The sequence below is a fragment of the Glycine soja genome, chromosome 1 (genome assembly GCF_004193775.1).
Source record: "Glycine soja cultivar W05 chromosome 1, ASM419377v2, whole genome shotgun sequence".
Lineage (NCBI taxonomy): Eukaryota > Viridiplantae > Streptophyta > Magnoliopsida > Fabales > Fabaceae > Glycine > Glycine soja.
In genome coordinates this window covers 55007507-55019555 of record NC_041002.1, presented here as the reverse complement: position 1 = coordinate 55019555, position 12049 = coordinate 55007507, and the positions used below count along the sequence as shown (strand labels likewise).

General features: G+C 32.5%; 2 protein-coding genes across 4 annotated transcripts; one reads left to right on the top strand and one right to left on the bottom strand.

Annotated features, from left to right (window-relative positions):
• Positions 1–1416: 1416 nt before the first annotated feature.
• LOC114424222 (leucoanthocyanidin dioxygenase-like) lies at positions 1417–3496 on the top strand. The gene is made up of 2 exons (XM_028391075.1): positions 1417–1943; positions 2713–3496. The coding sequence occupies exons 1-2, from the start codon at positions 1447–1449 to the stop codon at positions 3272–3274; spliced, it is 1059 nt and encodes a 352-aa protein (XP_028246876.1). The 5' UTR covers positions 1417–1446; the 3' UTR covers positions 3275–3496.
• Positions 3497–4071: 575 nt separating this feature from the next.
• On the bottom strand, positions 4072–8585 carry LOC114424207. Of its 3 annotated transcripts, none has more exons than XM_028391058.1 (11): positions 8340–8584; positions 6896–7188; positions 6597–6803; positions 6247–6507; positions 5495–6166; positions 5161–5399; positions 4914–5081; positions 4740–4847; positions 4569–4647; positions 4386–4481; positions 4072–4298 (listed from the first exon to the last, which is right to left on the bottom strand). In XM_028391058.1, the coding sequence occupies exons 2-11, from the start codon at positions 7181–7183 to the stop codon at positions 4206–4208; spliced, it is 2211 nt and encodes a 736-aa protein (XP_028246859.1). In that variant the 5' UTR covers positions 7184–7188; positions 8340–8584; the 3' UTR covers positions 4072–4205. The 3 variants fall into 3 exon arrangements, with proteins under 3 accessions (XP_028246859.1, XP_028246865.1, XP_028246870.1); XM_028391064.1 differs by having other exon boundaries at positions 6896–7167; XM_028391069.1 differs by lacking the exons at positions 4072–4298; positions 4386–4481 and having other exon boundaries at positions 4614–4647; positions 4966–5081; positions 8340–8585.
• Between the last annotated feature and the right edge of the window lie 3464 nt (positions 8586–12049).

The following is a 12049-nucleotide window of genomic DNA, read 5'->3' as shown; positions in this document are numbered from 1 at the left end:
ACGAGGCCTGTCCATCTTGGGCTGAGATGACTCTATTGGCCCAGTGTTGTCAACAATCACTTGGTCAGGTCCAGAAAAGTTTATTTCATATTTAAAACATGGATGGAATTATGCAAATTATAACATTTATATTATAAAACAACAGAATAATATCACATCAATTCCTCACACGTTGCACTTCCCTTTGTTTTCGCCCATTGCCCAATTCCAATTACAGTATATTTTCTTTACATTCTTTTCCGTTGTTGACCCTCGACTACTTTTAACTCTCACAAAATAATACTATAAAATAGTAATAATTGTACAATAAAAAGCACTCTAACTCATAAGCTAGTAGAAATTCCACCAAAAGTAACATGTATTAAATAATTACATGTCACAATGACATTAATAGTATATATAGGAGTGAGAGGTGGGATGAATTTTCTATCACTAGCCTAAGGCTTCCCATAGACAATTATATACTTGTGATTTTGAGTTAGTTATTTAGTTTTTTTTTTATTGGACTTGCAAATATCATTATATGGATTGAACTTAAGCCCAATGTGTAACAAAAATTAATAAAACTTGGTCAAAAAATTGAATATATTTTTTTAAAATAATTTATCTTTAACAATTACATATTTAAAATATTGTTATAAGAAAAAATAATATATTTATAAGATATAACATACTTAAAGTTAATAAGAAATTAATTCAAAAAACATTGACGATGTAATTCACTATTGGTGTAAAGTTAGTTACGCAGGAAGAGCACTAATTCTAGATAATTATAAGGTCAGAAACAAGTTACTTTACTTCAATTTTGTGAAATTAAGAAAGAAATCCAAACACACTCAATTTATTAGAATATTTGTTAAAATTTAGGCTTAAATATTTAACTTACATGATAAATGATCAAATTTTATTATAAATTTTCAATATATTGAATTTTTTATTTAAAGTCTCTGATAACATCATAACCGTTGATAATATTGGAAATATCTACCATTTAACTGAAAGCAAAAACTTGAAATAAAATTTTCAATATATAAGAAACTCAAAATAATAATAAAAATATTTAAAACCCAAAATCAAATGTGATAATTTATGGGAAACCTTAAACATATATTTGAGCTTAAAATTTATGAAAAAGAATACTGCTAATAAGTAATAACATAATCCTCCCTCTCCCCTCTCTGATTCAACGAGGCAAAATTGGTTGAATGTAGAATTTATATATTTGATCGAAGCAAGTATAAACTCTCGCAATGAGCCACAAGAAGTGGGAAGTGAAAGAATGAGACGGTTAGGCAGAGTCCATGAGCCTAACCTCCAGTCAACTCACTGTTGAGTTTCTGATTGAGAAGCTAGCACGTGATAACCAACACATTCACATTTGCTTACCATTACTATTATATATACCCTAAGAAGTGGGATGTGGTCTTCACTTGAGAGTTGAAAGACATGGGTACGGTGGCTCCAAGAGTTGAAAGCTTGGCGAGCAGCGGGATAAAGTGTATCCCGAAGGAATACGTGAGGCCTCAAGAAGAGCTCAAGAGCATAGGGAACGTGTTTGAGGAGGAAAAGAAGGAAGGGCTACAGGTTCCGACAATTGACTTGAGAGAGATAGATTCGGAGGACGAGGTTGTTCGAGGGAAATGTCGTGAGAAGCTGAAGAAAGCGGCGGAGGAGTGGGGTGTGATGCACTTGGTGAACCATGGGATCCCCGATGAGCTGATAGAGCGGGTGAAGAAAGCAGGGGAAACGTTCTTTGGTCTGGCGGTTGAGGAAAAGGAGAAGTACGCGAATGATTTGGAGTCTGGCAAGATTCAAGGCTATGGAAGCAAGCTGGCCAACAATGCCAGTGGCCAACTCGAGTGGGAAGATTACTTCTTCCACCTTGCTTTCCCTGAGGACAAGCGTGACCTCTCCTTCTGGCCAAAGAAACCCGCTGATTATATGTCAGTGTACTCACTTCTCTTCTTATCATCATTTCTTTCCTAACTACAACTTGTATATATACAAAACCTTACTCTTCCCATATCACACATGCATGTCAATCTCAATATAATAAATCTATGCATATAATTAGTATATTCTAATTCTAATAGAATTCTATAGACAGGTTAGATTTAGTAGAAAGATATTTTGAATTCTTGATAAGAAATTCTTCTATAATTAGTGTCTAATAGTACTTTCAACAAGAGAAATTATTAAATGGTTCTATCTAATCTCTCTAATTGAGTTTTATTATCTCTTTCTCAAGATTTTAAATACCAGTGATTGTCACAATTTTATTATGTTTAATGATATAGACAAATGCTACCGATGCAACTCTAATTACAATCACATTATTGTTATTGAAACTTGAAAAACCTTGATGTTGCAGTTAAAATTACCGTCGCAAACTGTTTTTTTCCAGCAAATTATAGAATTGAGTCTAAAGGAAGGTATATATGAACAAGAAACTCTTAGATATAATGCATTGTATGATTGACATGGACATCTAGTTTTTTATTAATAATTTAAGTTCTTTTTTATAAAGACTATATTCATGGTGGCAATTTTAATGCCTCATGTAGTACTTATTAAAAATTGTAGTGTTAATTTCCAAATTTTACATAATTAATATAAAGCCAATAGAGAACTTAACTGACAACTTGATTATAGATAGTAGTTTAACCTTGATTAAATATGTGTAGCTTTAACAATGTTGGTACATGCATGCAGTGAGGTCACAAGCGAGTATGCAAAGCGACTGAGGGGGCTTGCGACCAAGATATTGGAGGCACTCTCTATTGGATTGGGGTTGGAAGGATGGAGGTTGGAGAAGGAAGTTGGTGGGATGGAAGAGCTTCTACTTCAATTGAAGATCAACTACTACCCTATTTGTCCCCAGCCAGAACTTGCTCTGGGAGTTGAAGCCCACACTGATGTGAGTTCACTCACTTTCCTCCTTCACAACATGGTGCCAGGTCTGCAGCTATTCTACGAAGGCCAATGGGTCACAGCAAAATGTGTCCCCGATTCCATTCTCATGCACATTGGTGACACCATTGAGATCCTGAGCAACGGCAAGTACAAGAGCATTCTTCATAGGGGGTTGGTGAACAAGGAAAAGGTTAGAATATCGTGGGCAGTGTTCTGTGAACCCCCCAAGGAGAAGATCATCCTGCAGCCACTTGCCGAGCTTGTCACTGAGACAGAGCCAGCACGCTTTCCACCTCGCACTTTTGCTCAGCATATTCACCACAAACTATTCAGAAAGGATCAGGAAGGTCTCCCAAATTGATCACTGCAGGCATCACATTTGTATTTGTTTGCTTGTCTTATGAATTACTTCTTAGTTCTTATGGGTTGTACTAATAAACTAGGCCTTGCATGTCGGTGTGGCCTCATCAATCATCATGCTAAGTTTGTTTTATCCTTTATTAAATACTATTGATATTATTCTTGTTTGAGTTTGTTTCTCGATTTGATTAACATGGGCGTTCATGATTATTATCCAAATCAAGTTGAAGTCCTTTACTCCTTCATGTCTCGTTTTTGTAAATTCATTTTTTTTACTTTATTTAAACCATTTTTTGTATTGAGCTAATTCAACTGTATCAATCAAATGTATATCACAATATTTGAAGGATTTTTTTTCTATTAGACTATTTAGCATTATTTCTTCTTGGACTACTTAAGTTGTTTTTCTTACTTCAAAGATCATTTAAGAGAGAGTAATAATAATTCAAAGATCCATTGATGGTTTACTCTATACAAAATAAATACAGACTAAGTTACATCAGTGAGGAAAGGACTTTTTACATCAATTAAAATGACTTTTTATATTTGTTGTTAAATTGTTATAAATACAGGGCATATAAAATGTGACAACTTCCTACATCAAACACTAACAGATGTAAAAATAGCCCTTAAACTTTCTACATCAGTCAATAAATAGCAGATGTAAAGACTTAGCTTTCTGCATCAATCATAAAAATAACCAATGTAAAAAATTCGTGTTTTAAAAATATATGATAAGTTTTATCTATTTCCCTCCCTGTAATTTGAAAAATAGACGCAACAACCACACACACAACATAAACAAGTTGATCACAGCATAATATATTTTCTTAACATGGTATAAAGACAAATGTTCTATTTGAATCTATAGTGTAAACATTCTAAACAAACAGGTTTACAAAACCTATAACTAACATTCTAAACAAATAACTTTACAAATTACTAATTTGAAGTAAAAATGCTGCCCAACGTTGTTGAATGTCTGCAATATCCTCCTCAGGGAATGGACCCGAATTGTTGAAGAGCTGCAAGTTCAAATAACATACGATAGAATATTACCTCATGAACTAAAACAAAACATAATTAAGTTAACTTATTGATAATTGTATTACCTGCTTCCACGAATCAACAATATCTACAGTGACAACAGTGAACATTTGCTTCATGACATAATACCCACACTCATAACCCTTGGATTGTGTTTGACACTACAAATGAATATTGAATTTTAATATAATTAGCAACTAATAAAGTATTATAATTTGTAATTGATTGTTGGTTTATAAATTACTTACACGGGGCAAAATCCACGTAGGCTTCTTCCTTCTAGATCTTGATTGCGAACCCACCAACCTTTGATACTCGTCCATAGCTCTATCATAAAAAAATAATAATTTAAATTACATTTTATGTTTCAGAGTTAAAATACATATCAGAAAACAAATGTATTAGAAATAAAAGCTTACAAATTAACTATAGTTTTCATTTCTTTGTTGATCGTTTTCTTGTGCAATGAACACAACAACACCACAACATTTTGCTTAGGACAAATAATAAGCAATTGCCAGTGGTCCCTGCATTGGAGAACAATTAGTGACTTGTGAGACATTATTTGAAACAACCCTTAAACTTATACTTACGAATGCAAATAAGGTGCTAGGTAACATTGTTTTTTCCTTTCATGTAGCCTACTTTGCAAGTAGCCCTGAACTTCTGTTGCATTATTCCCAACACTTTGAATGGATTGCGGGTCCATAAATCCATAGATATGTGCATTCCCCTTATCAGTACATAAGCTATGCAGATACCTAAGATATTGAAATAAATATTAATTGCAATAGTTTGATACGTAATTAGTTAACTGATTTACAAATTAAATGTACTTACATCAGCCACAATTGTATAACTGAGATGTTTAGCATCTCGCTACCCATACATAATTCAAAAATATCCCTCCGATAGATATGAAATGACATGGTAGAGGGCTTGCTTAGTACATCAGGATCCCAAGGTAGCTGTACATGATCCTTCCTAATTTTGCTAACTATTATCAACAAGCGTTCAAGCGGACCAAGTTGAGGTTCCAACCTTTTGTGTCGAACATCTTTGCTAGATTCGACAATAGTCTAAACATCAAAGATAAAACAATATTAGTAAACATGGTTAAGTCATTGCAATTGTAAATAAAGAAAGCCATAAGTAAACAATTGATTATGAATACCTTAACTGAAATAGACTTCACAAGTCTTCTCGGCCACTGAATGAATTGATTGGGGGCTTGCCCCACTGTTTGAACCTCATTAGTGGGAAGAGGAACTCGAGCCTCTGCATCTCGAACCTCTTCAACCACCACCCTCACATTGTCATCCTCTATTGTCTTGTGGTGTATGGTTGACCCCAAATTGTACACTTTGCCAATTGCCACTAAATGAGGGGGATCAACATCAACATACAACTCACACTGATCACGGATATTAGTGTGATTGTCCTCCACCGATGGATCAGGAGTAGCATAATTTCCCTTTGTGCTCACATTTATAGGAGAACTAGGTGTTGGCTCAATATTTGTATTTTGTTGAAGAAGACCTAGAGATGCCAACTCTTGCCTCACTTGTTCTTGGAACTGTTGTGAAAGATCTGCTTTGAGCTTGTGCTCTAGCTGCTCACTGAGCTTCTTGGTAACCTGCTCTTGTATCCGTTGTGTAATGACCTCCAAATCTTCCATGCTAAGAGGATTGCGGGAAGGTGGTCCGAAGTATTGCCTAATGCCCACACCTCGACCAGCACCACGAACACGACCAGGATGCTCTGGTTGTCCAATGGCAGTAGTCAAAATATCTTCACGTCCAAGTGGAACAAAAGATCCTTGCGTGCTTTGTTCAACGAGGGAATCCTACAACATATACTTCAAAAGCATGTGTATGATTGTGCAAACATCAGCTTAATTACATGTAGAATTGAATATTTACTTACAATCTTTTCAGCAATAATACGTGCGTCTTCGTTAATATAATCTCCAGATTTCTTTTGTCGGGCTCTCTTCCATTTTTCATGGCGTTTGAGAGGAGATGGAGGTTCAACAACAGCTAATGAAGGATCTAATTGGGATGCTTCTTGAATTTGTTTCACCTTTTCTTGCATCATGTTCTCCTCAAGCTTTTGATAGCCCCCACAAGACAATGTGTGAGGGTAGAGATTATTTGCCTGAGCCTCTTGTGCCTTTTTTCTTTTCTCCTGTTATAAATAATAACAAACCACTAAATTCAGTAAAAATAAATAAATTTTGTTGGCTAAGTAGAAAACTACAAGTCCAAGCAATTAACCTGAAAGGCAGGGTCCAATCGACTCTGAACAAACCTCTGCCACGTCTCCTCCTCGAGGAATGCATACTTATCACAAGGAGATTTGTCTTGGTACTTCCCATATATGTAAAGGCTAGAGAGTTGTGTCTTAAATCCCCTCCAACGTGTACCAGCATATGAAATTAATTTCTTCTTTAGGAACTCTGAATTCGGAATGTCATAATTGAGCTAAATTACACAACAAAATTGAGGAGTTGGTGTTTCATAATTTCATGGTTAAATACAAACAATGATACAAAAGTAGATGGTAAGTGAAGTACCATGATAGTTTGCCAAATCATATTCTTCACACTCTCCTCTACATGATCCCAATCCTCATGTAGAATACTAACCTTGCTTCGAGCAAGGAAAGACACATAATTGTTGAATTCAGTCCTGTTTGGCCCTTTAGCATTGCCAGTCGATTGATCAAACTCAATTGATATCTTCTGATCTCTAACACGTTTGAGTCTTAACTTCTTTAACCGTGTGGGACCTCTACCCCTTTTTTTTGTTGACTGAGGATTTGACTCACCTTGTGAAGGAGTGATGTCTAATGAATCATCCATGTGTACTTGATTAGACAAAAATGATTAATTACAGGTTAATATCCCATTTAAATAATGGATAAATAACAAACATAATTTACAAAAATTAACATGAACATAACATGAGGGAAAGATGCCACTCGTTTTTTATAAATTATTTCTACTAATGTGTTTTTTTTTAATTGAGGGGCAAAGAAAATAAACAAAGAGAACAGGTAATATTTATTTTGGTAGTAGAGGAAATGTAATTTGATTCCAGCAAAGAAAATGTGGGGTTATGAATAGGCTATTCAGCCACAAGTTATAGCAAAAACTGCACTCCTATATACATTGTTTCTAAAAGTTGGTAACTGGCTTTATTGCAATTTCCAAGGTTTTGCATGTTAAGCTAGACTTGAGATGCGAGGGGAAAATAAATTCAATAATTCTTTTCATATACTTGTACAATATGTAATCCCTTTTTTATTTCATTATCTTTTATCTATCTTTCTTTCACAGAACATATATCATTTTTTTAAAACCACCAAGGCCAAGGAGGACCAAGCAGTTGATAATAGAAAATACATCTAATCTACCCAACTTGCAAATCGGTACATCTAAACGCTTTCCTATGATCACAAGTTTTTAAAGCATATTCTGTTTACGAGAGTTTTGTAATGCCTGTGCACTGTGACTTCTCCAAAATTTCCAAAGATCATGGCTGCCAATTAGACTTTTCTAAGAAGCATACTGGAATTACCACGTAACCCAAGTTCTGTATCAATTATTCTTAATCCTACCACCAAGAGACATGCTCCACACATGGCCTTAAGAAAGAAAACTATATAGCTTGAGAGTTTTGGGGCAGTTAATGTTATAGCTAATATCTAACTGAATTCTGCAATGTTGTAAATTATTGTGCACCTCAGAAATTTTAAAGACAATAAAGGCTATCTATAAACCCTAGTCAAGATTTTTCTGCTCTGAGTGAAATTGATTTTCTTCCTAGCAAGGCCAAAGAACCTACCCTCCAGGCAGGTATTCAACCCCAAAAATGGATTCATGTTAATTCTCTAATTCACCCAACAAAATATCAGAATCAAAGTACAATTTTGGATCTTAGGTCAAAGAGAAAACGTCCAAAGCAAAACAAAGCTTGATGAAAGAGAGAGAGAGAATTAGAGAAAGGGAAACTTACAGAGCGCGAATGGCCAAATGCGGAGCTTTCCGAGCCCTACGCGACAGTGGAGCTGGCACTAACGCTGGTACGGACTGAGACTGCGTCGGGCGCCAATGTGAACTTTGGGAGCGATTGATAGTTCGCTAGGGTTGGGAATGAAGTGATAAAAAAAAAAAAAAACGCTGTTGCTAACTGAGCTGCGTGCCTGCGTCGGGGCCAATGTGAACTTTGGAACCGATGCATAGTTCGCTAGGTTTGAATGAAATGAAAAAATATAACTTTGTATCAATAGAGATTTTTGTTTCTGTGTAAATCATTGCGTCTCTAAAATATAAAAATATAAATTTAATAATTGAAAGTGTAAAAATTACAATGCCTCTCATTTGCTTTCATCATAGACAAATTTTTTGTCATATAATTAATAATGTCACCTTCTCTAATTATCAATATAAAGATATATTTGTGATTGTTTTCTTGATTTTTCTCTTTAATAACTTTTTTAAAATCGGTTCCTTTAATAACCTAACATTTTATAAAATTTAATTTACATTTTTAGTTTTTTTATCTTTTTATTTAGGCTTAGTTTGATTATTTATCTATTAAAAAAAATTGATTTACACTGTTTGTTTCGCATGAAGGTTAAGCTGATATACCATTGTTGGTTGGAACTAAAAACTAATATTAGAAAGAAACAACGTCTTAATTATAGTGTTGATTTCAGAATCTGTATTTTTTATAGTAACTATATTGTTCAAAAAATTCACTTTAAGCTCAAATGTTTGTATCTACCGAAAGCTTAGTAAAAAAAAATTATTCAAATATATTTAGTATTAAAGTTTTTTTCCCGTGCAAAAATAAGTGTTGCCTTCAGACAAATTAAAAAAAGTGAAGATAAAAAATTATAAGAAATAAAAGAAAAAATAAATTAGCATTGATTTTACCATTTTATTATTATTCTTTTTTTTTACTGTTCTCACTCCTCTAAATGTCTAAAAAATGGAATGCGGAAGATGAACGATTTTTTTTATAAATAAAAACTATTTACAATGAAAACTATTTACATGACATATTTAATTTTATTTTTTTTCACATTGATTATAGTTATAATCCATGTAAAAAATATTATTACATCAATTATAAACATGAATAATCTAAAAAATCACTTTTTCACATTAATTATATTTTCAACCGATATAAAAATTATTTTTTTATATTAATTGAAAAGATAATCGATGTAATAAGTAAAATCATTAAATGATTTTGATATGATTCCTTTTTACGTTAATAATATTTTTAATATGAAAGTGTATAGAAAATAATTGTAATTTGTAGGAACTTGGGTATTTTAATAAAAATTATCATAAATTTATGTATTTTGTAAAAAAAATATTAAAAAAATTCTTTAGTGGAAATATTATAGAATATTTTTTTAGATTAATTAAGTTTTTAGTTTCTCAAGTTTTTTCAACTTCCAATTTTGTAGTTCCTCAATTTTTTTTACAACTTTTAGTCCTTCATTGATTTTTTTCATTATTTTTATTTTCTTTCAAAAAAATTATCCCTCAATTATTTTTATTATTCAAAATTAGTTCAAAATATAAAATAAATGAAGGACTAACGATGGATAAAATAATAATTAATTTCAGGTAATAAAAATAAACAAACGACTGAAAGTGAATAAAAAAAATTTAAAGAGACTAAAAACACTAATGAAAAATTAATAAAATATTAAAAATTGTTAAAAAAAAAATAAAGAACTAAAAATTAAACTACAAAGATTTTTTGAATCCACCACCGACTTAAAGTGTGATGAATTATTTTTTTTTAACAAGAAATATGGATATCAGTCGTGAAACTTTCACCAAAAAAATGAGGTGCAAATAAGTTAAATGATACAACTCCCTTTGTTTGCTTGTTAATATTCTAAAGAGCACTTCCATGCATGCACACGTGACTCTGATGTGAATAACCAAAGCTTTTCACAGGCACATAATCGATTATCAGCACAATATATTTTTCACAGGCACATAACCAAAGCTTTAACTTTCTATTTTACAATATATTTTATTTTTCTCATTTATTGCTATATAAATTAACTTAATAATAGCGGATTTTGAGTGAGGATCGAGCATTAGAATAAAATTTCTTATTGAAAATATTAACTCTGCAATTTTTTATAAAATTTTACAACCATTTGACATTTTATTAAATAAATTCAATTTATCATACATTTTTTTAAAGACGTAAGTAAATATTGACTCTAAGATCAGGTTTAGTTAATTAAATAGTGCATGGATTTTTTATATTTTGATGGACAAAAGGGCTACAACCCAAGACAACAAAAGTTAAGGTTCAAGCAAAAATGCTTGATACATCAGTATGCATAGGCATACAAATAAAATCAGGAGTGACTTCCGAGATAGCTAGAGTATGATTTGAATCCGATGTTCCATTTGTTAAAATAGCACATTTGTTGTTGCAAATTTTTTGGTATTTGGAATTGATTCCAATAAATTAAAAAATAAATAAATATCAACTCTAAGATTACATGTGCGGTCATTATGTAATATCAAAATAACCCAATATGAACTAAACTTAATTATACAATTGGTACATAAATTAATATTAAAAGTTTAATTAGTTTCTCGATAATTAAAAAATTAAATTAGTGCAGATAAATAAATATTTTTATATCAATTGTCAATGATATATACATATCTTAATAAGAATGTCATGTTTACATTAATTATACCTAACAACCGATATAAAAATATCATGTTTTATGTTGATTATATTGATAATTGATGTAAAAATGTATATTTGTAAATTTTCATCAATCAAATTAAGTGATATAAATAATTAGATGATTCAATTGAACTGTTTAATAATTGAAAGATCTAACTGAACCTTTTAATTAGAGGATTTAATTGGTTATCTCAATTAAACTTTTGATGATAATCAAAAGGATCAATTGTATAATTAAGTCAAATGAAGTGAGTATAGGTATATGTAACACCTTGAAATATTACTAATTATAAATTGATATTTAATTGTATTTATCGTGTTATTTAACTATATGATTGACTTAAATGAGTTGATGTATGACTTGAATTAGTCATGTGTGAATTTCTTGATGTGAATGTTGAGTTATGTAGAGTTTTGTTGAGCTAAGTTGAAATTATGAGATTTCAAATTTTACCTAAACCTATTTCAGTAAAATCGCGATCCTGGATTCGTTAATCGTTTGATCGTCTTCAAATTTTGTCTGGAGGTTCCTAAGACAATTCTCCATAGTCTGACCATTGGGATTTTGAAAATGACAACTTTTGATTTCTCGCTAAGCGTGAAGGGCGCGCTAAGCGCAATTCCAACCCGAGAGGAAATTGCGCTGAGCGAGAATTAGCACGCTAAGCGATAATTAGTGCAAAGGGAGTTGCTCTCAGTGTGAAAAGTGGACTCCCGCTCGCTAAGCGAGATTTGCATATTATAAATATGTTTTTTAGCATGAAAACACGATTTTCCCCCTCTCCTCCTCTCCAAACGCCACCCAAACCCTAACACATCCTTCTCCACCACCCACGACCATTAGTGGCCACCACGAGCCGCCGTTGTTTACCGCCAAACCTCCACACCAAGAAGAACGTTGTAATCGGAGCGGAATCCTCAAAATCCTCCTCAAGGATTCGGTGGAGATAATTCTCCCAAACCTTCATTTCATAACTTCTATG